The 27074-nt window shown below is 40.7% G+C and overlaps 1 protein-coding gene across 4 annotated transcripts; it reads right to left on the bottom strand.

The window, feature by feature from the left end:
- Positions 1-1146: 1146 nt before the first annotated feature.
- Positions 1147-14549, bottom strand: prdm2a (PR domain containing 2, with ZNF domain a). 4 transcript variants are annotated; one of them, XM_061903801.1, is made up of 5 exons: positions 14454-14533; positions 14091-14220; positions 11154-11214; positions 3036-7020; positions 1147-2544 (listed from the first exon to the last, which is right to left on the bottom strand). In XM_061903801.1, exon 4 carries the CDS (start codon positions 6962-6964, stop codon positions 3059-3061), a length of 3906 nt encoding a protein of 1301 aa, XP_061759785.1. In that variant the 5' UTR covers positions 6965-7020; positions 11154-11214; positions 14091-14220; positions 14454-14533; the 3' UTR covers positions 1147-2544; positions 3036-3058. The 4 variants fall into 4 exon arrangements, with proteins under 4 accessions (XP_061759785.1, XP_061759784.1, XP_061759786.1 ...); XM_061903800.1 differs by having other exon boundaries at positions 14091-14167; positions 14256-14528; XM_061903802.1 differs by lacking the exon at positions 14091-14220 and having other exon boundaries at positions 14454-14549.
- Positions 14550-27074: the final 12525 nt, after the last annotated feature.

Genomic DNA, 27074 nt, shown 5'->3' on the forward strand with positions numbered 1-27074 from the left:
ACAAAAAGGACTGGACTGCTGCTGAATGGTCCAAAGTTATGTTTTCAGATGAAAGTAAATGTTGTATCTCCTTTGGAAATCAAGGTCCCAGAGTCTGGAGGAAGACAGGAGAGGCACAGAATCAACGTTGCCTGAAGTCCAGTGTCAAATTTCCACAATCGGTAATGGTCTGGGGTGCCATGTCATCTGCTGGTGTTGGTCCACTGTGTTTCCTGAGGTCTAGGGTCAATGCAGCAATCTACCAGGAAGTTTTAGAACACTTTATGCTGCCTGCCGCGGACCAAATTTATGGAGGTGAAGATTTCATTTTCCAACATGACTTGGCACCTGCACACAGTGCCAAATCTACCAGTACCTGGTTTAAGGACCATGGTATCCCTGTTCTTGATTGGCCTGCAAACTCACCTGACCTTAATCCCATAGAAAACCTATGGGGTATTGTGAAGCGGAAGATGCGAGATGCCAGACCCAACAATGCTGAAGAGCTGAAGGCCACTATTAAAGCAATCTGGGCTCTCATAACACCTGAGGAGTGCAACAGACTGGTCGACTCCATGCCACGCCGTATTGCTGCAGCAATTCAGGCAAAAGGAGCTGCAACTAAGTATTGATTGCCGTACATGCTGAAACTTTCCATGTTCATACTTTTCAGTTGGCCCACATTTCAAAAAAATATTTTTTGGTACTAGTCGTAACTAATATTCTAATTTTCTGAGATACTGAATTTGGGATTTTCAGTAATTGTTAGTACTTATCAAAATTTAAAGAAATAAACATTACAAATATATCACTTTGTGTGTAATGAATTGATATAATATGTAAGTTTCACGTTCTGAATATAATTACTGAAATAAATCAACTTTTTCATGATATTCTAATAATATGTACAGCACCTGTATATTTCCGATGAGCTTGGACCAGAGGACCAGGGCTTGACGTATTGTGGTAGTAACAAATTCTATAGGGAAAGTGGGTCTTGGACACTGACCCACTCGCAATTCCACAAACTTTGGCTACTTTAATGGGCCCTGGTGAGGGTGTAACAAGTGTGTGCTCCATTAACACCTTCACAGATAAGATACAGATGTGTTTCTACAACCACTCCCAACAGAACATTTTCTAAGTAACAAAATCCCACACACTTAGTTAACACAAACATTCATTTATTTTGACCACACTCTTGGAAACAAAAATTGTGCAAATCAAACAGAAAATGTCTTCAGAATCATTACATGGCTTTAAATTATTAATAAATATACATGACTTTCACTTTAAAATGCTAAACCAACGTTCACAGTTAGACAACAGTTTCCCCTAAACACCCTGTACATCCAACATACTGCAGTCTGTGGGAGCATTACAGCAAAGTGTCAACATTACAAAAAATTTTGCCCAAATCAAAAATCAATTTGATGTATATATCATGATTATTTAAGTACCCTGTATAAACTAGTAGCTTATGAATATATAGACTGGAACCATTTCAGAGTTACAACCTTCAATAGTCTTTTTTTTTCAGACTTAACCCTAAATTAAATTTATATTTGCATTCTGAGATACAGCACATTAGTATATTACAGTTAGGATGAAGTGTTTGCATTCTAGAGTTGATAAATACTACAATTTAAAAAACATACCATTTTAGACAAAAACATATTACATGATAGGTTAGCAGCGTTTTTTTTTCCCTACTTTGAGAAATTCTGTGACCTACCAGCTCTGTATTTAACATAATTACTTGAAAAGGAATCTACAGAAGACTGCAGACACAAGATCAATTTGGGTAAACCACTAAATTAAAACAAATCTTCATGGAAACATTGGTTCTGATGCTACAAATAACCATGTCATTCACTTTTAACATGTATAGCTCTACTCTTTATAGAAATATGTAGGCGGCGACCAACCAAATAAGATAATTGTGATTTGTGTAAGCTGTAACATTAATCCCGCCCAACAATACATTCACAATATTCAATTGCACAACTTTGAAAGGCAGCTTTTAATACTATTGTGCTCTGTTCAGTGATTTGATTTTAAACTTAATTTCACTCTGCCAAAGCAGCACAATAATTATTGTTTAAGAGCCAATATCTTTCACTCCAAATGAACACAAAACCACAGGCGCACAGCATGCAGTGACGAATTTAAATCCGAAAAGGCAACATATGAGTGATAAAGAAAAAGTAGTGCAAATCCATGCTGACAGTGATTGCAACCTGCCATCCTCACCGAGTGGCCCACCAAGCGGGAAATGAGCGAAGCCTCTCAGCTTCAGTGCCTCCCATTTTCTCTACAACACGCTGCAGTCAGATTAACTTCAAAGTGCAAAAATCCAGGCTGTTAACGGAAAGTTGACGAAATCGAAGACTGTGCCAAATTCGGAACTACAAGAGTTTGAAAATACATCTACTTGCAGAAGTAGTTCAGTTATGTTCTGTTTTTGTGTTATTTCTTGTTTTCCAAGTCCTCGGTTTCATTAATTTCTGGTACAGTGTAGTTGAGTCTTCACGGGGCGAAGGGGCAGGAAAGGTGTCCATCGACCTAAAAGAGACACGGTAGTTGTTGACACAAGGTTTATTTACCTCATTGATGTTTTTACGTGAGTGACCTGGCAATGCTAAAAGCTTCATGGCACTTCAATGGTATGGTCTTAAAAGGTGGGCCCAAGCCCAGTATGACTACACATTGCAGGCACGTACAGTCATGTAGTCCTCCCCTTACCAGTTATTAATCATATCTGCCATAATAAAAGGATACAGATATGCGTGCTCATGCACAAGCACATAATTCCAAAAATAAATTTGCAAAAACAAGAAATTAAATAGGCATCAAAGTCAAGAAAATTACATTAACGTGGTGTCCCATCATGTAATGTAAAGGATGCTGAAACACAACTGAGTGCAGCACAGTTAGACTGTGAACCAGCGAGGGGGAAAGAGAGGGAAGGGTAAGAATAACTCAGCACAAACTGGCCCCTGTGTGATTTTGGCATAAAACAATTCCTACAGCTACACCAAAATTATTTGGATTACCTGACAGGGCTGCAGAAAGGTCTTCAAGCTACAGCACTTTGCTTAGAACTTCCACCAGTAGTTGGCGCCTCTTTACTCTGTGTAGAAGGCGACTTGTCCCTCCGCCGATCGGTTTGATGTTTCACTAAGGTTATTTCAACGGGAATATCTTTGATACCATGATGTACCCGCGTGTACTGCCGCAGAGGTGGATTGAAAGAGCGAACCATGGGAAGTTCGTTCAAAGTGGACATCTCATTTTTAGACATTGGTGTGTCTTTTATTGCAAACTTCATCCTCTTACTAGAGAAGCTTGTCACTGCAGGAAGGATGGTAGGCCTTTTAGTTGGCCCTGATGTCTGGAGTCTCGTCCTACGATGAGGTGAGGCCTCTTGCTTTTGCTCAACATTAGATACCCCTCTATGAAGTCGACCGTCGTTTTCTTTAGTTACAGATAGTCCTCCCTCTTTTCTCGTTCTTACTTCTTTGGGTTTTTTAGGACAGACAGCAATATGTTTGGTTCGGCTGCGGCGCATAGTAAACTCCCTACTACAGTGAGGGCAGGCAAATACGTCATTATGCGCAAGTGAAGAGGACGTGGACTTGTTTCTCTGGGGCATGACCCTTTGGACCAGCTTTCTCTTCTTTCTGTTCAATAATTTAAACTTAACTTTAACCGATGATTCTGTGGGGGACTGGCTGGCTCCATTTGAAGCATTAAACTCATTTGCAGAGTTAGCTGTGGACAGCACTCCATTTTGGCTTTTTGCAAAATGGCGTAGAGGGATCGGATTCTTTTTAGGTGTGTACCGCCTCTTATCACTGGCGTTTGCACAAGCCAGAATGTGTTTGTGCAGCTCTGGCATATTATCAAAGCTTTTACCGCACTTGGTGCACCGAATAGCTGTACTGAAGGTTTGTGGGATGTTGTGGGTAGTGAAGTTTGTGGCTGAGGCCAGGGAGCCAGCAGGTGACCTATTATGGTAAGGAAAGGGAGGGGGCTTAAAGCTTGGATAATGCTGATTAATTCCAAGACGAACATCGGGCCCTTTGACCTTGCCAGTATCTGAGGACATGATTTTAATTGTTGTAAATAATTCTTCCGCAGTTAGATCGACACCATTTTCTTCTTTTTTGACTTCTTTGTTGGATTCTTCAGATGCATCAGACACTGGAGGCTCTGTGCTGACTTTAATAGAGTAGTTGTAATTCTGAGGCCTTATTTTTCCCTTTTCTTCTTCAGTGAACGTACACTGCTGAGTAGGATGCAATTCCTCTTGATGCTGTTTCAAATTGCAAAAGTAAACAAAATCTTTTGTGCATGCACTGCAAACATAAGTCTTGTCAACGCCGTGCAAGCTTGATCGATGGTCTAGTAATGCAGAGGGCTTATCAAAGAGCAGAACACAGAACTCGCATTTATAGGGCCATTCGTCAGCATGGTCGCAAACATGATGACCGAGTTCTTTCATTGAGTGGAACAACTGATCACACACATTGCAGATGAAGTTCTTGGTGAAAGTCTGCTGCTCGGAGTCCCTTGGTGTGTTGCTCGGGGGGTCTATCTTTTCCAACTTCTCATCTTGGCTTGAGGTGTCAGCAAAGGTTTCCACCGCTGAATCTGTACTGTCAGTAAATTCCTCCTCTTTTGCATTTGGAGGTTGAGCTTCGGGGACTTTTTCTGAGTCAGGATTTGACACAGACTCTGCAAGACAATCCGGTGTTAATGAGGTAGTAGCGGACATTGTTACTGACTCTTCAATGGAGGGCATATTAATGGTGGGGTCTACATTTGCACTGTTGGGTAATGAGACAATCTGTTGCTGTTCAATGTGATTAAAAAGCATTTGTGTGGATGCTGGCGTGTCCGTGTTTTGCATAGTAACAGCATCAGAGACACTTACTGGACTTTCAAGGGAAATTGTGCACTCTATCAGGACAGTGTTGCTTGTGATGTTGTTGTACGAGTTTGAGAGGGGATCATTTAATGTGGAAGTAGCCGTGAATGGCACCTCTGACCCTGGATTGGTTTCATTTATTGGGGGGTTGAAGGCGATTGGATCACTAAGAAACATGTGGCCAGGATTGAGAGAGGGGTCTCGCGGTTGTGAGAGTGCAAGAAGGTTTGCAACATTGCTAGCTGCAAGCACAGAGGTGGAGTCACACCGTGTAGAATTTCCTGAATTTTCTGTGCAGAGTACCAGTGGGTCAGGTGATACAGTTGGAGCCAAGATCTGGATGGGTTGGCTTGAGGGGCCAGGCACAGCTAGCGCTGATGCCAGAACTGTGATTAATGAAGGAGCAGTAGGTAGTACGGTGTGATAAGTTGGGGATTCAAATGATATAGTGCATGGGGAAGCTGTCGGGAAACTAAAAGGTGTAAGAGTCGTAGGTGTAGAAATCAGCGAACAGGGTGGGACAGCAAGTCCATAAACAAGTCCCTCTGCAACAGGGTCAACCATATTTGGACCAGTAACAATGAAGTCTGTCACTCCAGGCGTCTTAGGGCTTTCAAGGCTCAAGTTTTGCTCTTCACTCACATAATCGCACCCTTCTATCCACAAGTTTGGATTTCCACTTGACTGCGCAACATTTGATGTCAGGTCAGATTTGTTAAGGTTATTTTTTTGCAAACTTAAATCCAGTGCAGCAGAAGTGTCAGGGTCATGCCTTTTCATTGTATTGGAGAGATCCAAAGGTTGCTGACTACAGTTGTTGACAGTCACAGGCGACCAGTTCTCAGTTAAAATGGGAATCACTTGTTTTTCCTCTATAATTTGTGATGCACTAGCCTGTTCATTGGTAGAGCTGTGCTGGGTGTCCATCTGCCATAAAGTAACAGCATCACTGCCATCTGGATCTGGCATGATTGTTTCCTCATCAGATAATAAATTGTGCTGAGGAGAACTTTGAGGAGATGCAGTCCTTCTTTTAAACCTTCCTGCTACAGCAGTAGAGAAAAGGGAACAAGGAGTTTGGCCATCTGGAAGCAGGGCAGGTGCGGGATTCACGTTTTCCTGCTTCTCAAGTAGCTGCTGGAACTTTGGGGATAGAAACACAGATGTTCCTTTGGGGTGGGCAACTGTGGACTCTGTATTCTGAGGAAGTAAATGTTCTATTACCGAAGTCACAAGTGAAGATGACGAAACAACCACCTCAGACTCCAATTCAGTTTGAATTACTGGTGACAGGGGAGGTGTTGCAGTTCTTCTCTTGGCTGGTGCTAAACCCTGCAACTCTTGGTTGCTCAGAATTGAATCAGAATTTAACCCTAAGTTGAATTGGGAGGGATCGAGAATCAGGGTGTCCAGTCCAACCAAATCTAAACATGCAGAGTGAACGTCAGCTGCTTCACAGGCGTTGACTGTGCTCGTTGACACTATTTTCCCATCAAAGTAAAAACTGAGGTTTTCTGATGTACTGCTGGAGACATCTAGCATGCACTGTCCAGTGTCTTCGCTGTTATTCTCCACATCCAATTTGGTTCCATGCTTTAACGTTGCAATGATAACCTGCTGAAGATTCTCCTCTTGATGCAACTCATCTGGTTCTCTGTCAGGTGGTGACATGTTACATTCAGTCAATGACTCAGCAGTACTAGTGCTTTCAAGATGAGTGACTGAGCTTACTGAAACTGAAGGTATCACATTCTCATGCAGCTGTTGATCTAAATCTGAACCACAGAAGATTTTTCTCCTCTTGCTTTTGTAGCCAGGTGGCACATTCTTCACCAAAGCGTGAATATGCATGTGTTGTACCAAGCCTTGTTGGCTGTTGAAAGACTGCTCATAGTCCTGACAGGGAAAAGACACCCAACCTCTGCTACGATCATGAGCAAGGTGGTCATCATCTCTATAACTATGCGTGTCAGGTGAAATACTGGTATCTTCTTCTTGTATATGTTCACTCTCTCCAATTTTGGTGATGTCCAAGCGAGGGGGTTGCGCCATTTTATGTACAGCTTGTATCCAGTTCTTTTAAGATGAGTCCGTAACAGTTGTCACACCTAATAAATGCATAAATAAGATAAATGTCAATCGAAAAACTGAGAATCCATTTGATGAAGGTACAGAAACTAAAGCATTTTTTGACTGAGAATGTATTAAAGTAAGTAATAAGCCATTTAAAAAAACTATGTTGATTGTGTGGAATTGACTGTCAGTGGTGTCTTGTCGCAACTGAGGCAAAATGAAATGCAGTACACGGCTGGGACCATGCAAGGCACTATTGACTGATGTCTAAACAAGTGTGTGGTTTTAGTATTGAAGTGAACTACATTTAAGCAGAGTAATCAATTGTAAGAAAATACAATCTTACGTAAATAACACTTGTTTAGTTACAATGTAATACAAACCAAACGTCTTTGTTCTAGTCAACTATATTTATATAAAATTAAGCAAATTTTTTTTTAGTATCCTCCCACCCCCTTTTTAGTCCAGGTGTTTAGGGTTTTCCAACTTCCTAGCTAAGTTTTTTCAAAGGCAAAAATAATATATTTTTAGTTTTTCGGAGAGCAGGGAAGCACCAACAGTTTATGATCTTTAAGGGGATGCTCCCAGTTCAACACTTTGAAACCCCATTCTAGTCAATATCTGAATTTTATATACTGACGCCTCTCATTAAAATATGTATTACGCATTTAATTTCAGGAGGTAAATTAAAGCGGGATACACATTTCAAAGATATTAGGGCTGTTTTGTCCCAATTTTATCCCTTCCTACCGAAGACCGCAAACACTCAATTATTGTATGTCTTCTAAGACAGTTTTATATTCGGAAGTGTGTTAAGAGAGGATTTGTCCCGATAATTGCCTCGAAAACGGGTTGCAGCTAGTAAGTGGGAAACGCCAACGTTTAATGAGTCATTGCGCCGTGAATTTTGAAGTGGTATTAGGATTGGGACAACAATACAATATCAAAATATATAGCAATAGACGCAATGATAATATAAAATGTGTTCGACAAAATATTAAATAGGGCTGGGCGATATATCAATATATACGATATATTGCGGGTTTGTCTCGGTGCGATATAGAAAATGACTATATTGTAATATTCAGGTATATATTCTCACGCAGGACTTTTAGCTGCGGGCTATTACACTTCAGGCTCTCCTCGCTCTTTCCTGTGTAGGCGCACATTCTTACGTACGTCACAAACTGTCACGTCACACGTCACATACACGCCCTCGCAGAGCAGAGAGCTAGCGGCGTGGCTAACGTTAGCTGGTAACGTAGCCGTACGAAAGAAAGATGCTGCGGATCTGGTAACAAATGAAGGAAGACTTAATTCCCAAGAAAAACACCAGGGTTTCTATCGTCTGGCGGTGGTTCGGCTTCAAGTGGGAATATGTCGAACAGACAACCGTTATTTGTCAAGTGTGAGGAAAAAGCGTTGCTATAAAAAGTAGCATTACTGCTAATATGTAGCATCGTTTGTAAAGTCACTCGCCAGAGAATGAAGAGAATTTCATAACCTTAGGAACATACCACATAGTGAAGGATGAATACTATTTGATTTCCTATTATGCAGCTCATTTTTATTTGAAAATTAAAATGTCTGACAATCTTGCAATTTATGTGTTGGAAATGACTCGAATGTTTGTGCCATTGCTTAATAACTTTAATAACTATACTTTTGGTCAATTGACTTAGTTGTAATTTCCTTCTCTGCATGGAAGTTTAAAAGTAGCATATATGAATGCAGTATGAAGAAGAATGTTTTAATGTATACACATAGAATAATCATACTGCTGTGATTATATGCATCAAGTGTTTATTCAAGGCCAAGGCAAAATATATCGTATATCTCGGTTTGGCCTAAAAATATTGCGATATTAAAAAAAGGCAATATCCCCCAGCCCTAATATTCAATATATATTAATATTTTTGGGTCGGAAGAAACCAGACATTATGAAGCAAGATTTGTTTCATGATGTCACTCGCGCCTTGTGAACCCAGTAAACGAGCAATGGGAGGGACACGCTAACCACCAATCAGTCAACAGTATTTATTGAGCAATGGGAGGTTCATGATAACAGACAATCACGTAACAGTATCAACTAGACCTTCCTGAGCAGTGGGAGGGACACGCTAACCACAATCAGTAAACAGTATTCATTGAGCAATGAGAGGGTCATGATAACAGCCAATTACGTAACAGTATCAACTAGACCTTTCCTGCTGTTCGGCTCCTGCTTCCCAGTCCCAGACCATAGTCTAGGAGTGCATGGGAGACTATCTCTCCAGGCCCGATGTTACGTTGGGGGTAACACCCTTTACTTTACCCGACAATGGGTCTGCTAAGCTCCGCTTTGTGACAATTTGGTCTCTTTATTCTCATTTCTGCAGGACACAACCTACTATTCGCCAGTCGCCATGACTGCTGCATGCCATCGCTTGCTCTCCTAATTCTTCCATTCAGTCACTGCCGTTCTTAAAGGAGCATACACACACATATACTACTCTCATAAAACTAGTGTGGCTGCGCTGTCTTTCTGTCCTGCCGTGATTTCGCTGCACAGAGTGACAAGAGAAACTGTAATATATCAACATCAACTTGTCTTTAGTTTTGTTGCTTTTTAATGCAGACAATGTGGCAAATTACTCAGTGGCCTAGTGGTTCGAGTGTCCGCCCTGAGTTCAGGAGGTTTTGAGTCATATCAAAGACTATAAAAAGGGGACCCATTACCTCCCTACTTGGCACTCAGCATCAAGGGTTGGAATTGGGTGTTAATCACCAAAATGATTCCCAGGCATGGCCACCGCTGCTGCCCACTGCTCCCCTCACCTCTCAGCGGGTGAACAAGGCTAATGGGTCAAACGCAGAGAATAATTTTGCAAAACCTGGTGTATGTTTGTGACAATCATTGGCACTTTAACATCCTGACACTTCCAATGTGTCAGTTTAATTACCTGCTTCCCAAACTACTGTGTAGTGTTCAATAGCCTATACGCTACTGCCATCTACTGTCTCAAATTTGCAACCACCTTCAAATCTACTTTAATAATTGTAGCAGCGCTCATCCTACCTGGCTACCAAACACTCTCTCCATTGATAAATAGCACACATGGTAAGTTGGAAATTGTTTTACTGTGATTATTTGCAGTTTTAGATAAGTCATAAAAAATATAAATAATTATCAATTTCAATCAATATAAAAAACGTATATCGTGATATAGTTTTTGCCCATACGTGGTATGCACTCTGTGAATTGTAACATAGTACAGGAAGTACTCAAACAAGAAGCTAAAAAAAGCTACTTTGTTGGAAACAAATTCACTTTTAAATCATAATAATGTCTTCACGCCGTCTCCATAACTTTCCAGTCTTTTTTTTTTTTAATTGATATTTGTTTTTCAAAAATATTCCCAAAATAATCTCTGCCCTGTCATCTGCTATACAACTTGTTTTTTCCAGGCGGTATTATGATGGTTGGTTGGTTGGTTGGTATGCATCTTCTTCAATTTTGTTTAATTAGTAGAGTTGGGCGATATTGTGAATTTTGATCTGATAACAAGTAAATGTATGGCTCGTACCACCGATACTGACCCTTTTGAATTGAAAGGACATGATCGTTAAGTAAGTTTGCGTACTTGCCGATAGTTAGTTGATTATGATTGAAAACCCAGGGAAAATAGGTTCCGCAAGAAATGTTTTTATAGTTAATACAACAATATACAATAAATCAATGTAATTCTATATAAATAGATAAAAAATAGTCTCTTATTCCGTTCTACTACACAAAAATGTTAAATGAATAAGTCCCCACTACAAAACAAAAACAAGTAGCAAAGTAACAAAAATACAAATTCTTAAATGTAAACTAACACACATGTATTTGTAATTAAAATAGCAGCAAATCTATAGCAAAAAAGAGTTTTATGTTTTGAATTGAAGTACTGAAATTCATTAACTTAAACAAATAATTTTATTAAAAGGTGCTTGTATACAAAAAAGTAATTAACAAGATCTGATGGCTCAGTTACAGTTCATGTTATTCTATTCTGTGTTATATGTCTTTTATATTGAACAATTGCGCAAAGTAAAAAAAAAAATTTTTTTAAATCCTAGTTTGTGAACCCGTTCTCAAACAATGGCAATAAAACTCTTCTGATTCCGATGATTTGCCTCAACTTACCATTTTTGCAGTCGGTTCAGAAGCAGAGGCCTTAGATGAAGATGAAAACAGACCTTGTTTTCTGTTGAAAGACAAAAATGTTATAGAACATTACTTTTTAAATATGTTTTGAGCCTCTTTTTGCATCATACTACAAATACTTGAATTTGGTCTTGGGAGTCGGTAAGCAACATCATTCTCTTATGTCACTTTCGTCATCATGAGCTTTGTCTTAATGCTGTTCTGACATGATGATGTATTTCAAAGAGCTTTAACACGTCAAACACATCAAACATCAAATCTTTAACAAAGCGATGTCATAGAGTACGAACATTGTTTTAATGATCTCTTATTTAGCTACATCCATCCATCCATCCATCTATTTCTACGGCTTATTCCCTTTGGAGTACTTACAGTAAAAACAGTTGAAAGTACATGGTCATAACAAAAAATCATTTAGGATGCATAGCTTTATGTAGTATCACATAGATGGCAGGCCTATACCAGGGCTTATAAGACAATTCAGTTGTAAAGCTTGTTGTCATTGCTTTAGGTGCAAGAGGAAGCAATGTCAAATGTGAACAAATTCCAAAAATGCTTTTATTTGCATGTCGGAAGTGATGACTTATTTTTGGGCCTCCCTATATCTAGCATTTAAAGATTACTGTTGGTACAAAATGCGGCTGCTAGACTTTTGACAGGAACAAGAAAGTTTGATCATATTACACGTATACTGGCTCACCTGCACTGGCTTCCTGTGCACTTAAAATGTGACTTTAAGGTTTTACTACTTACATATAAATTACTAAACGGTCTAGCTCCATCCTATCTTGCTGATTGTATTAAACCATATGTCCAAGCAAGAAATCCGCGTTCAAAGAACTTTGGCTTATTAGTGGTTCCCACAGCCCCAAAAAAGTCTCCAGGCTATAGAGTATTTTGTATTCGGGCTCCAGTACTTTGGAATGCCCTCCCGGTAACAGTTAGATATGCTACCTCAGTAGAAGCATTTAAGTCCCATCTTAAAAGTCATTAGTATACTCTAGCCTTTAAATAGACCACTTGATCTGCTGTCTCTTTTTCTGCTCTGCCCCCCTCTCCTGCGTGGAGAGGTTATTAGGTGCCCGCAGATGACGCGCTAGCTTTTCAAAGTCGGAACCCGGGGTGGACCACTCATATGTGCATCAGTTGATGACATTTTTGCGCTGCTGACTTGTCTCCACTCAGGAAGATCTCTTGCTGGCCCCGCCATGGACTGGACTGTATACTCTAGCCATTAAATAGACCCCTCTTTTAGACCAGTTGATCTGCCGTCTCACTCAGTGGCCTAGTGGTTAGAGTGTCCGCCCTGAGATCAGTAGGTCGTGAGTTTAAATCCCGGCCGAGTCATACCAAAGACTATAAAACTGGGACCCATTACCTCCCTGCTTGGCACTCGGCATTAAGGGTTGGAATTGGGGGTTAAATCACCATAAATGATTCCCCCTCACCTCCCAGTTTGTGATCAAGGGTGATGGGTGAAAGGGAGAGAATAATTTCGCCACATCTAGTATGTGTGTGACAATCATTGGTCCTTTAACTTTAACTATTCTGTTTCCTTCGTGGAGAGGGGGGGCACAGATTAGGTGACCACGGATAACATGCTCAATGTTCAAAGTTGGGAACCAGGGTGGACCACTCATCTGTGGATCAGTTGGGGACGTCTCTGCGCTGCTGACTTGTCTCCAGTCAAGATGATCTCCTGCTGGCCCTACCATGCACTGGTAGGGCCACCTCATCGTAGGGCCAACACAGATAGACAGACAACATTCACACTCACATTCACACACTAGGGCCAATTTAGTGTTGCCAATCAACCTATCCCATGTCTTCGGAAGTGGGAGGAAGCCGGAGTACCCGGAGGGAACCCACGCATTCACGGGGAGAACATGCAAACTCCACACAGAAAGATCCCGAAACCTGGGATTAAACCCAGGACTGCATGACCTTCGTATTGTGAGGCAGACGCACTAACCCCTCTGCCACCATGAAGCCCCAGTTGGGGTTGTTTTACCATGAAATGATTTACATGGACCCTGAAAAAGTTATTCGGGTGTTACCATTTAGTGGTCATTTCATTGGTTCCCTCCGGGTACTCCAGCTTCCTCCCACTTCCAAAGACATGCACCTGGGGATAGTTTGACTGGCAACACTAAATTGGCCCTAGTGTGTGAATGTGAATGTTGTCTGTCTATCTGTGTTGGCCCAAGTGGTGACTTGTCCAGGGTGTACAACGCCTTCCGCCCGATTGTAGCTGAGATAGGCACCAGAGCCCCCTGCGACCCGAAAACAAATAAGCGGTAGAAAATGGATGGATGTACGGAATATAAACTAAACTTTACAATCTCCTAATAAAACTGTCAATCAATCAATCAAATCTGCGCTGCTGACTTTTCTCCAGTCAAGATGATCCCCTGCTGGCGCCACCATGGACACTATTAACTAGATCCGCTCGAAGTCCATTGTCATAGACGTCGAGTGGATCTAGTGGGTTCCCTCCGACGTCCATGTCAACTAAAGTCGCGGGGGTTCCCTCCAGGTACTCCGGTCGCCCTCACATCTGTGGTCCCCTCCAAGGTTTCTGACTGTTGCCCATTGGGTTGAGTTTTTCTTTGCCCTGGTGTGGCATCTGAGCCGAGGATGTTGTTGTGGCTTGTGCAGCCCTTTGAGACACTCGTGATTTAGGGCTATATAAATAAACTTTGATTTATTGATTGATTGATTGATTGATTGACTGACACTGCACGCGTCATATTCGTTGATTGATTCCAAATGTAACACGCCCAAAACAAAGGCCTTCCTTATGGTTCAATTTTAAAACACATGGGTATAAATAGCCAGCTCTACTTTAACATGGAATGGTCAGCACGCTTGTACTGTAAAGGCTGCATTAGTCCGATCATTCTAAAGATTACATACCTCGGTGGTCACTTTAATTACGTCTCCCTCAACGGGCTTGATGACGCTGCCCGTCCTTGCACCATTGCTAACTGCTCCTGAGACACGTCGCATTTACAGCTCGTTAGCCAACTGCTAATTCCCCTTACTCCTGCAAAGTCGTACCACTTATATATAAATACTTACGTCAGCACAACCGCAGTGATTACACAGCACAGTGTTGACGACCTGCGTACGTCTATCAACATATCAGGGTTTAGCTAGCTCCAATCCTAACACACAAACCTTGCCTACTACTAGCTATATTTCGGTAATAAAACGTACGACACGACAGTAAAATAAGACTAGCAGACAATTGTAAGTCGTAGTATTTCAGTTTCTGACCTCGTTGTCGTACAAACAATCTTTAAACCCCTCTGGTGCGTTTTGTAAACAGCTGTGGCGTTCTTTATCGACCAGCGAGCAACACGCGTTCTGATTGGAGGATGTGTCTGGCCCTGTCAAATAGGAACCAATCAGAGAAAGTTTTGTTTGCGCACGTCATACAAGGAAGAAACAATAAACAAAGCAAAATGTAAATTTTTTTTCACCAACAAATGTTTGCATTGGACTATATAATATATATAAATGCGTACGTTGGTACAAATATATTACATACTCGAAAAGTCAAATGTTTCTTGCTCTTTCTGTTATACATACATTTGACCGGCAGATGGGGGAGTAACACAGTCTTTTTTTTCTTTCTCTCTTTATTTATTAAATCAACATAAAAACATAATACACACTTACTGTTAGGGCACCAACCAAAAAACTATCCCTCCCCCATTTACACTAATTCTCACTCATTTTCCCTCATTCACACAGAAGGGTTGTTTCCTTCTGTTATTAGATAGATAGATAGATAGATAGATAGATAGATAGATAGATAGATAGATAGATAGATAGATAGATAGATAGATAGATAGATAGATAGATAAATAGATAGATAGATGGATAGATAGATAGATAGATAGATAGATAGATAGATAGATAGATACTATCTATCCATCTATCTATCTATCTATTAGATAGATGGATAGATAGATAGATAGATGGATGGATAGATGGACGGACGGACGGACGGACGGACGGACGGACAGACAGACAGACAGACAGACAGACAGACAGACAGACAGACAGACAGACAGACAGACAGACAGACAGACAGACAGACAGACAGACAGACAGACAGACAGACGGATAGATAGATAGATAGATAGATAGATAGATAGATAGATAGATAGATAGATAGATAGATAGATAGATAGATAGATAGATAGATAGATAGATAGATAGATTGATAGATACAGTGGGGCAAAAAAAGTATTTATTCAGCCACCGATTGTGCAAGTCCTCCCACTTAAAATGATGACAAAGGTCTGTAATTTTCATCATAGGTACACTTCAACTGTGAGAGACAGAGTGTGGGAAAAAAAACAGGAATTCACATTTTAGGAATTTTAAAGAATGTATTTGTAAATTATGGTGGAAAATAAGTATTTGGTCAACCATTCAAAGCTCTCACTGATGGAAGGAGGTTTTGGCTCAAAATCTCACGATACATGGCCCCATTCATTCTTTCCTTAACACGGATCAATCGTCCTGTCCCTTTAGCAGAAAAACAGCCCCAAAGCATGAGGTTTCCACCCCCATGCTTCACAGTAGGTTTGGTGTTCTTGGGATGCAACTCAGTATTCTTCTTTCTCACAACCACAACAAGTTGAGTTTATACCAAAAAGTTTTATTTTGGTTTCATCTGACCACATGACATTCTCCCAATCCTCTGCTGTATCATCCATGTATCCATTTTGGTACAAACTCAACTTGTTGTGTTTGGAGGAAGAAGAATACTGAGTTGTATCCCCAGAACACCAGACCTACTGTGAAGCATGGGGGTGGAAACATCATGCTTTGGGGCTGTTTTTCTGCTAAGGGGACAGGACGATTGATCTGTGTTAAGGAAAGAATGAATGGGGCCATGTATCATGAGATTTTAAGCCAAAACCTCCTTCCATCAGTGAGAGCTTTAAATGGTTGACCAAATACTTACAGTATTTTCCACCATAATTTACAAATACTTTATTTAAAATTCCTACAATGTGAATTCCTGGATTTTTTTTCACATTCTGTCCCTCACAGTTGAAGTGTACCTATGATGAAAATTACAGACCTCTGTCATCATTTTAAGTGGGGGAACTTGCACAATCGGTGGCTGACTAACTACTTTTTTGCCCCACTGTAGATAGATAGATAGATAGATAGATAGATAGATAGATAGATAGATAGATAGATAGATAGATAGATAGATAGATAGATAGATAGATAGATAGATAGATAGATAGATAGATGGATGGATGGATGGATGGATGGATGGATGGATGGATGGATGGATGGATGGATGGATGGATGGATGGATAGATCGATAGATCGATAGATCGATAGATAGATAGATAGATAGATAGATAGATAGATAGATAGATAGATAGATAGATAGATAGATAGATGGATAGATACATAGATGGATAGTACTTAAGTGATTCCTTCAAGGAAACCAGAATTCCAGCAGCAGTGTACAGAGTTGAGATCAATTTAAAAAGTAAGAAGTAAATAATGGGGGTATAAATTGAAACAAAATATAAAAATATTACAATAAGAATACAAATAAAAAGCAACAATGGGAATAAAAATATAACGGTAAAATAAGAATATAACAAGAGAAACTAGGCAGTAGTGAGCATGTTTTGAAAAAGTAGTGCACTGTAATTGTTTTGCATCCCCTGTCATCCTAGTATCCCCCGCACCCCTCCACAGAAAGGAGTTGTACAGTCAAATGGTGTGTGGGACAAAGGAGTTTTTTAGTCTATTAGTCTTACACTTGGGCTGAAGCAGTCTAGCACTGAACAGGCTCCTCTGGCTACTGATAACGCTATGCAGAGGGTGACTGGCATCATCCAGGATGCTCACTAGTTTGTCAACAGTCCTTTTCTCTGCCACCGTCACCAGTGAGTCCAGTTTTATTCCGATGAATATTTAATATATATTATATAACCTATAATTAATATATAATGATATAATAATAATAATTAATATATTATATATATATTAATATTGTGGTTCCTACAATATACATCAATGCAGGCATACACTTTAACAGTTAATTTTACTCTTGCATTAATTACAAGATTCTGTGTAACTTTTTTCATTTTACGTTCGTTTTTTTTTGTTTTATTTGTTATTTTTTTTGTTTGTTTTTTAACAATCTAGTCACCAGACCAATGAAATTAGATTGTTTTAAGGGTTCTTAAAACCAGGTCCAGTCCAGATCATGTCCACACCTTCATTTACAGTATGTACACTCCAATTACGGAGTAACCCAGTCTTTTTCCGTGTGTCAATATTCAGATGGAGTTCTAATATCATGTGAAATTCCATACCATGACAATATCTCACTGTCGTTCACTCACCTACATTTTAAATCCCTCCAAATTAGGATGTGTTATAAAAAAAAAAATTATATGGAAGAATTATTACAGTTTAATGATAGAGTATTTATTATTGGGTCACCACACGGCTCTGGCACGTCTTTCAAATATAATAGCAATTGCAGCAGTGGAATTCTGGTGGAAAGGTCATTATGGTGTCCACAAGCCCAACAACCAAATCATCTTAAAGGCCTACTGAAACCCATTACTACCGACCACGCAGTCTGATACTTTATATATCAATGATGAAATATTAACATTGCAACACATGCCAATACGGCCGGTTTAGTTTACTACATTGCAATTTTAAATTTCCTGCGGAGTTTCTTGTTGAAAACGTCGCGGAATGATGATGCGTGCGTGTGACGTCACGGACTGTCAGGAAATATTAGCGCAGCAGCACTTGCGGCTAAAAGTCGTCTCTTTTCATCGCACAATTAAACAGTATTCTGGACATCTGTGTTGCTGAATCTTTTGCAATTTGTTCAATTAATAATGGAGAAGTCAAAGTAGAAAGATGGAGGTGGGAAGCTTTAGCCTTTAGCCACACAAACACACGGTGATTCCTTGTTTAAAATTCCCGGAGGTGAAGCTTTACTATGGATCAGAGCGGTCAAGCGAACATGGTTCCCGACCACTTGTCAACCGGCAGTTTTCAGTGAGAAAATTGAGTTGAAAAGTCGCCTCTTACCGGAGATCTGTGGAGTTTGCGCCGTCCCTGTATCTGCTGGGACTTCCCTCAGACACTGGCCTCAAGACACCCATGGACACACCCCTCCGACTATCAGGTACTATTTAATCTTACTAAAACACTAGCAACACAATAGAAAGATAAGGGATTTCCCAGATTTATCCTAGTAAATGTGTCTAAAAACATCGGAATCCGTACCAATGTAATCACCTTTTTTTTTTTTGCTTTTTTTTTCTAGTCTTTCGCTATCAATGTCATCATTCATCCTCGCTCAAGTTAATGGGGGAATTGTCGTTTTCTCGGTCCAAATACGACGTGAGGAGCCCTCAACCTTGTGACGTCATCGTCTTCGACTTTCGGTACAGGCAAGGCTTTTTTAATCAGCACCAAAAGTTGCTAACTTTATCGTGGATGTTCTCTACTAAATCCTTTCAGCAAAAATATGGCAATATCGCAAAATGATCAAGTATGACACATAAAATGGACCTGCTATCCCCGTTTAAATAAGAAAATCTCATTTCAGTAGGCGTTTAAGTAAGCACCAACTCATGTTTTTTGTATTATATTTCAGGTGCATCCCCTAATGTGCGACTTCTGAGAACTCGGTCAGCTTGGATAGATGTAGATCACATGCACCATTTTATGTGTAACTTGCATTAGAGCCAAGTTAAAGGTCAATGTGCGTGAATCCTGCAGGAATCCACCACAAATGATCTCCAAACCTGTAAAATAATTTGAGATTGTGCACAAACACATTGTCTCCATTTAAGGCGATCACTGACTACGTCGCTACCATGCTGTAAACAGTGGATGTTTACGTCTTGAAAGACAAACAGTTGTGTTTGTGTCAAAGGCTAACCGTCAATATGTCATGACTCACTGCACAATGAAACGTTCACCCTCCTCATGAATGTATAGTGCGGGTGACACAAAAAAAGAGCAATTGTTTTCAGCATGTGTGCCCTCAGGCCGCATGTAAGCAGGAAACAAAACGGTCCTCTTATAGAGACAAAGGTTTTTCTATGAAAAGGCCACATGCCATGAAACATTTTTAGGTGAGGGCATCCAGATGTGTATGTGCACAAAGACAAACTGTACGACTTCGAAACAATGGATGCATGTCATCTCACTATCCATCCATCCATTTTCTACCGCTTATTCCCTTTCGGGGTCGCGGGGGGCGCTGGCGCCTATCTCAGCTACAATCGGGCGGAAGGCAGGGTACACCCTGGACAAGTCGCCACCTCATCGCAGGGCCAACACAGATAGACAGACAACATTCACACTCACATTCACACACTAGGGCCAATTTAGTGTTGCCAATCAACCTATCCTCAGGTGCATGTTTTTGGAAGTGGGAGGAAGCCGGAGTACCCGGAGGGAACCCACGCATTCACGGGGAGAACATGCAAACTCCACACAGAAAGATTCCGAGCCTGGATTTGAACCCAGGACTGCGGGAACTTCGTATTGTGAGGCAGACGCACTAACCCCTCTGCCACCGTGAAGCCGTCATCTCACTAATCCCACAAAAAAAGAAACAAACATGCACCCTCCAAAATCACTGCCTTCTCTCTCTTCTGCACACACACACACACACGCACACACACACACACACACACACACACACACACACATGCATACACACACACATTTCGAAATGCACCCTAACCACAGACATTGTACACGCCCTCCCTTGCATGCCAAACACGCATCATCCATCCTCCTCCTCTTACACACCCCTTGTATCTTCCCTACACTGACACCGACCACCTCTGTCCCTGCCACACAAATTTGTGACCCTGGTCCACGTCCGCCCTGTAGACTGTGACCCAGCTGTCCATGGCACTCAAAGCCTATGAGCCAGCAGGATGATATTTTCATCATGACATCTCCCGGGCTCAATGGGCCTGTCATGTGGGGCTTCAGAAACACACAGATGATGACTCTGTTGTTTAGCGCTATTTCTTTCTGGGTATCATCCCAGAAAGACAGTACAGTAGAAATCAAACTTGAACACACAGTGCATCTGGAAAGTATTCACAGCGCTACAATTTTCCCACATTTTGTTATGCTACAACTAATGTTGATAGCTTGTACCGATACAAGTTGCCTTGTATCGGTACCAATATTTTGGTACCGATACAAAAATTATTTCTATACTTTTTGATACTTTTCTAAGTAAAAGGGACAACAAAAATAGCATTATTGGCTTTATTTTAACAAAAAATCTTACGGTACATTAAACATATGTTTCTTATTGCAAGTTTGTCCTTACATAAAATAGTGAACATACAAGGCAACTTGTCTTTTATTAGTAAGTAAGCAAACAAAAGCTCCTAATTAGTCTGCTGAAATATGCAGTAACGCAGGGATGTCAAACATGTTGCCCGCGGGCCAGACCAGGCCCGCAAACAGGTTCAATCCGGCCCGTGAGATGAGTTTGCTATGTGTAAAATTGAGCTGCATTTAAAAAAACTAAAATAAATTAAAAAAAAAAAACGCTGTTCTATATGTGTCCACTGGATGTCGCAATAGAAATTCTGTTAGGCAAGCAAATAGTTTATACTCGGGGCGAACAAGTATACCAAGCAAGAGGTACACAATAAAGCGGGGGTGCGAATCCTTCCCCTCAACCCATTGCAAAACAAATTTAACAAAGTGAACAATATGAGATTTACTACAATACTGTCAGTCTTTTAATTTTTTTATTTTTGGTATGTTGAAACTGTTCACACATTGCACAGCTTTTATTTTTCTATGGATACACAGTGATCCCTAGAAGGAAGGGAGTAACTCAACCCTCTTGAATTCCTACGTCAGTTTTTATAGTTTGTTGGGTTAGCATAGGATTAATATATGGCAATGACAAATGAGGTAGTTGATAGTCATTTTTATTAATGCTTTATTTCGTTCAATCCTAGATGGACTGTGTCTTAAAGTTGAATTGGTTTATAGAGACACACTGAGATTAAGTCTAAATTCATTGTCTTCTTCATGGTGTTTTTGAAACTGCACCAATTTTTTCTTCGGAATTTTCAACAAACTTGGAGTGTTTTGTCAATTATTATTGATGTGTGTACATTTTCAGAATGTGCCTGTTCTATTTTGGGCTGAAATAAAATAAACAAAACAATCTAAAGTTGTCGTAATAATTTTCAAGTTATTATGCCACGATTTTACCCGTCTGGCCCACATGGAAATAGATTTCCCTCCATGCGTCCCCTGAGATAAAATTTGTTTGACACCCCTGCAGTAACATATTGTGTCATTTCCCTTTCTATTATTTTGTCAACATTATCAAGAACAAGTGGTAGAAATTAATAATTAATCTTCTTATTTATTTACTGTTATTATATGCTTACTTTCTCCTTTAACATGTTCTGTTTACACTTCTGTTAAAATGTAATAATCACTTATTCTTCTGTCGTTTGGATGCTTTACATTTGTTTTGGATGATACCACAAATGTGGGTATCAATCCGATACCAAGTCGTTACAGGATCATAGATTGGTCATATTCAAAGTCATTATGTGCCCAGGGACATATTTCCTGAGTTTATAAATATAATGTTAATTAGAAAAAAACAAAAGAAAATGTTGTGATGCCGAAAATCATTGACGTAATCATAGTAGTATCGACTAGATCCGCTCCAGTACTTGGTATCACTACAGTGGATGTTAGGTGTAGATCCACCAATGGCGTTTGTTTACATTTTGATGCCGGTGAGTTACAGTGGGTAGTGAAGCATGTTCAGCTATTCCTCATCCTGCAGGGATGATACTTGTAAGAAACTTACTTTGTCGCCATGGAGGCGAGTATTAGTGATTTAGAAGTAGCTTAAACACTCCGGACTACTAGCCATGTCTTAAAGCACCTCTTCCTGAGGGCGTTTCAGTGTTATAACTTCACCTTTATCGTTAGTTTCTAAGCCAAAATGCGTCCGTTCTCCCTTTTCTGTCTACACACATTGTCTCTTTGTGAGTACTCTGTGATTGTGCGCTGCCGAACATGCTCATCTCCTCGTAAACCAGCAGTGACACGAGGTGACGATGCTGGGGGAGGGCGGTATAGTACCCAATATGATTCATTAGTATCGCGATACTATACTAATACCGGTATACCTTACAACCCTAGTAACAGCCTTATTCCAAAGTGGAATACATTAATTTTTGCCCTCAACATTCTACAGACAATACCCCATAATGACAATGTGAAACGTTTTTAGAGCTTTTTGAAATGTATTACAAATAAAAAAAAACTAAGAAATCACATGTAAGTATAAGTATTCACAGCATCTGCTCGATACTTTGTAGATGCATCGCTGACAGCAATTACAGGCTCAAGATTTTTTAATATGATGCCACAAACTTTGCACACTTTTCTATGGGTAGTTTTGCCCATTCCTCTTTGCAGCAGCTATCAAGCTCAATCAAGTTGGATGAGAAACATTTAGTTTTCATCCATGGGTCTGTATACATTGCTGCATTTATCTTTCCGTCTATACTGTCTAGTCTCCTAGTTCTTGCTGCCGAGAAACATCCCCACAGCATGATGCTGTCACCACTATGTTTCACTGGGGGAATGGTAATGGCCTGTTGCTGAGTGGTGCCTGTTTTCCTCCAAACATGATGCCGAAAGGGCTAATCAAAGTCTGGAATCTATGCTTCACTGTGTTGCACAACGTCGGCCCACGCCCTGGAGCAAGTTCATTCCATGGGTGGAATACTCTTACGACGCCATGAAGAGCTCCGTCATAGTAGGTATGGTGTTCCTTGGATGCAACTCAGTATTCTTCTTCCTCCAAACACGACGAGTTGAGTTTATACCAAAATGGATACATGGATGATACAGCAGAGGATTGGGAGAATGTCATGTGGTCAGATGAAACCAAAATAGAACTTTTTGGTATAAACTCAACTCGTCGTGTTTGGAGGAACAAGAATACTGAGTTGCATCCCAAGAACACCAAACCTACTGTGAAGCATGGGGGTGGAACAATCATGCTTTGGGGCTGTTTTTCTGCTAAGGGGACAGGACGATTGATCCGTGTTAAGGAAAGAATGAATGGGGCCATGTATCGTGAGATTTTGAGCCAAAACCTCCTTCCATCAGTGAGAGCTTTGAATGGTTGACCAAATACTTATTGTCCACCATAATTTACAAATACATTCTTTAAAATTCCTATAATGTGAATTCCTGGATTTTTTTTTCACATTCTGTCTCTCACAGGGCTAATCAAAGTCTGAAATCTATGCTTCGCTGTGTTGCACAACGTCAGCCCACGTCCTGGAGCTAGTTCATTCAATGGGTGGAATACTCTTACGACGCCATGAAGAGCTCCGTCACCGGTATGTCTCCTTTTGAGTGTTCTTTGAGTTATCAACCCCCTATGTTTCCCCAACAGGAACTCGTGGTCGGTGTACCCTCTACCAGGGCCCACATCCAAAGGTGTCAGAGGGTGTGGAGAACAGCTCGTAGAGCCCTAGTGAAGGCATTAGAGAGGATGTGTCGCAGCGCTAGAGATGCGCGGTTTGCGGTTACAACCGTGGAGTCTGCGGACAAACCGCGGGTCGGGCGGGTGACATGACGAAAAAATAGATTTTAAATAGATTTGGGCGGGTGGGGGTTGAACCAATTCGGAAATATATATTGTAATAATCCCAGGAATGTAGGCTCATAAAACTTCTCCGTTTGTCTTGTCTTTATGCACAAGATGTAATACAACCACACAACAGCTCTCATGTCTCTAACGCTTTTCCCGGGACAACTCAAACTCTCACTTCCTGTCGACAACGTCACTTCCCTGTCTCTCCCGGAAGTCCCGCCCCCCAGCCAAAGTCATTGGCTAACACCCCGTAGCCAGCCGCTACATTATACATAGTTAAATGTTAAATAAATGGGTTGTACTTGTATAGCGCTGTTCTACCTTCAAGGTACTCAAAGCGCTTTGACACTACTTCCACATTTACCCATTCACACACACTTTCACACACTGATGGAGGGAGCTGCCATGCAAGGCGCTAACCAGCACCCATCAGGAGCAAGGGTGAAGTGTCTTGCTCAGGACACAACGGACGTGACGAAATGTTATGTTGAAGAGGTTCATTTAGCCTACTGACGTGTATTTATAAATGGTTGATTTATATAGGCTAGTAGGTAAAGTGTTGATAGTACAATCCATATAACACGTCACAGACGACGTCACACTAACATCACGTGACACCTCTGATGAAGGCTGCAGAGCAAGGTACAACACTTTACCTTACTAGCCTATAGAAATCAACCATTTATAAATAGTTAAATGTTGTTACCCACATACGAAAAACGAGCAGCCCTCTTTGAAACAGTATGTGGGCATACTTTTATTTTGAAGTGTCTCGTTTGGTCTGTTGGCGGATGTAAGGATGTCATTTGTTGGTATTTTACTTGGTAAAATGTTTGATCCACATGCTGTGCATGTTATTATTTTTACGTTTGTAGCGTGCTTAGTTTATTACAGTTTTCACGTGAATTTGAAGGGAAAGGAAGCCTTCAAATAAATCAGTTCAAGAAAGCCATTGTGTCTGTGCTATTTGGAGGGAGTTACACTTTCTAACCTCACTAATGCCTTGCATCGTCTATATTGGATATATAACAACGGGCAGGTGGCGGGCGGGTGTGGCTTCAATGAAATGTTGGTTCGGGTGGGTGGCGGGTGGATGACGACTTTTGTGATGTGGTTGCGGATGATATAATTGCCTATCCGCGCATCTCTACGCAGCGCTAACAGGCAACGCATCCCGGCTCCTTCCTACTAGCCTGGACAGAAGGTCATGTTACTCGCGAAGGACCTCAGCCTCCAGGTACCGTCCAAAAAGTTGGCACCCCGTTTTGTTGGTCCTTTTCCCATCATTTCTTTATTCAACCCAGTGTCTAATAAATTCGCTCTCCCACCCTTAATCAAGCGACATCCTGTGGTCCATGTGTCTAAAATTAAGCCGGTGGCGGAGAGCGTTCCATCTCCTTCTACCCTTACCCCAAAGAGGGCACTTTAAGTTGATGATTACTTCCATGTGTAGAAAACGTTATTTATAATTGTATCACTTGTTTATTTTTCAACAAGTTTTTAGTTATTTTTATATCTTTTTTTCCAAAATAGTTCAATAGAGACCATTACAGATGAGCAATATTTTGCACTGTTATACAATTTAATAAATCATAAACTGATGACATAGTGCTGTATTTTACTTCTTTATCTCTTTTTTTCAACCAAAAATGCTTTGCTCTGATTAGGGGGTCCTTGAACTAAAAAAATCTTCACAGGGGGTACATCACTGAAAAAAGGTTGAGAACAACTGCTTTAGAAGATGCCCTGTTGTAAAAGAAGGTTGGTGAAATGTCGGCGGTGTTTTGTCAGATACCGTTGCTATACAATTGTGTACAACCCGAGTGTAGGAATGCACACAATGACCATGAACTGCCCCAGCTACAAGTTGGCGACTAAAACCGAAAAGACACTTCATGCGCTCATGGAAAACCCAGAAGAAATAAACACAGTCAAGTTCAACCAAAATGACCTCATCCAACTGTTTTTTTCTTCCTCTAAAATAACTTACACACATGTTTGCCACAGCAGGAGTTCACAAACATGATGGGAGACACAACAACGTGGTGAACTTCTGCACATACTTTCAAGGGAATGTGGCAAAAACACTGGTTTGTAATTAAATGGGAGGCATAAACTGGCGTAAACAAGTCGGATAAATCTGACTAACACACTTACCGACCTTGAGATGGGACTGTTATTTGTTTTTACACCAAATAGGCTCAGGTCTGTGAGCATTAGTGTAAACGTCGGGCCCACCCAGGAAGTGACTCCACCCTGCCGTGATGTACAGAAGGAGAAAGAGTGCTTCCCCTTCACCATCTGCCCATGTGAAAAGCCTCCATTGTTCCCCGGTGGTGTGAGGAAAGAGGGTGAGCTAAAGGCAGTCATGACGCGGGGCAGAAGCAGGGCGGGTTGGGCCGCTGCCTAAAACCACACAGGGGAGCGGGAGCCAGACATAGAGCATCAGTGTGCCACTTATTCTGCTGGAGGCCTGCCTCGGCCTAACGGTTGCATATGAAAAACTCCACATCGTGGCATTAGAAGAGGGGGGGAAAAAGCAAAATAATCACCTAACTGTCAGCAGTCTTAACTGATTCAACGGCTGCCTTGGATGGTATTTTTTTTTGTTTTGTTTATGTTTTTCAGCTTAATTTGAATTGAGCCAATGAGAGCAGGCAGCCTGCAACTGCCCAAGTGTTGATGACTTGAGTACTAAAAGTGTCCCCAAGGTCCTAAGTATTTTGGACTAATATGCCACACTTTTTTTTTTTTGTTAGTCCTTTCCAGCTTCTCAGGCAAATCATATACTGCAAAAAGTCAGTGTTCAAAAACAAGACAAAAAATTACTAAAATGAAGGGTATTTTACTTGAACTAAGCAAAATTATCTGCCAATAGAACAAGAAAATTCGGCTTGTCAAGACTTTCCAAAACAAGTAAAATTAGCTAACCTCAGTGAACCCAAAAATACCTTAAAAAAATGTATATTCTCACTAATAAAAAGTGCACATTTCTTGGTCAAAAAAAGAGTCATTTTTGCCGTGTTTGAAAGCAATTCAGGTGTGCAAATAAACCTTTTGTGCCCGTATATATCTGCGGTTTATAATTTGGTGCAGCCAATATAAAAATGTTGTGTGTGCGGCTAATATACAGTACCGGTGCATCTTATAGTCCGTAAAATACAGTAAATACCAAACGGGAAAAA

The sequence above is a fragment of the Nerophis ophidion genome, linkage group LG06 (genome assembly GCF_033978795.1).
Source record: "Nerophis ophidion isolate RoL-2023_Sa linkage group LG06, RoL_Noph_v1.0, whole genome shotgun sequence".
NCBI lineage: Eukaryota > Metazoa > Chordata > Actinopteri > Syngnathiformes > Syngnathidae > Nerophis > Nerophis ophidion.

Bases quoted from the DNA above. Each gene is read 5' to 3' on its own strand.
- prdm2a (XM_061903802.1), bottom strand. From the start codon at position 6,964: ATGGCGCAACCCCCTCGCTTGGACATCACCAAAATTGGAGAGAGTGAA.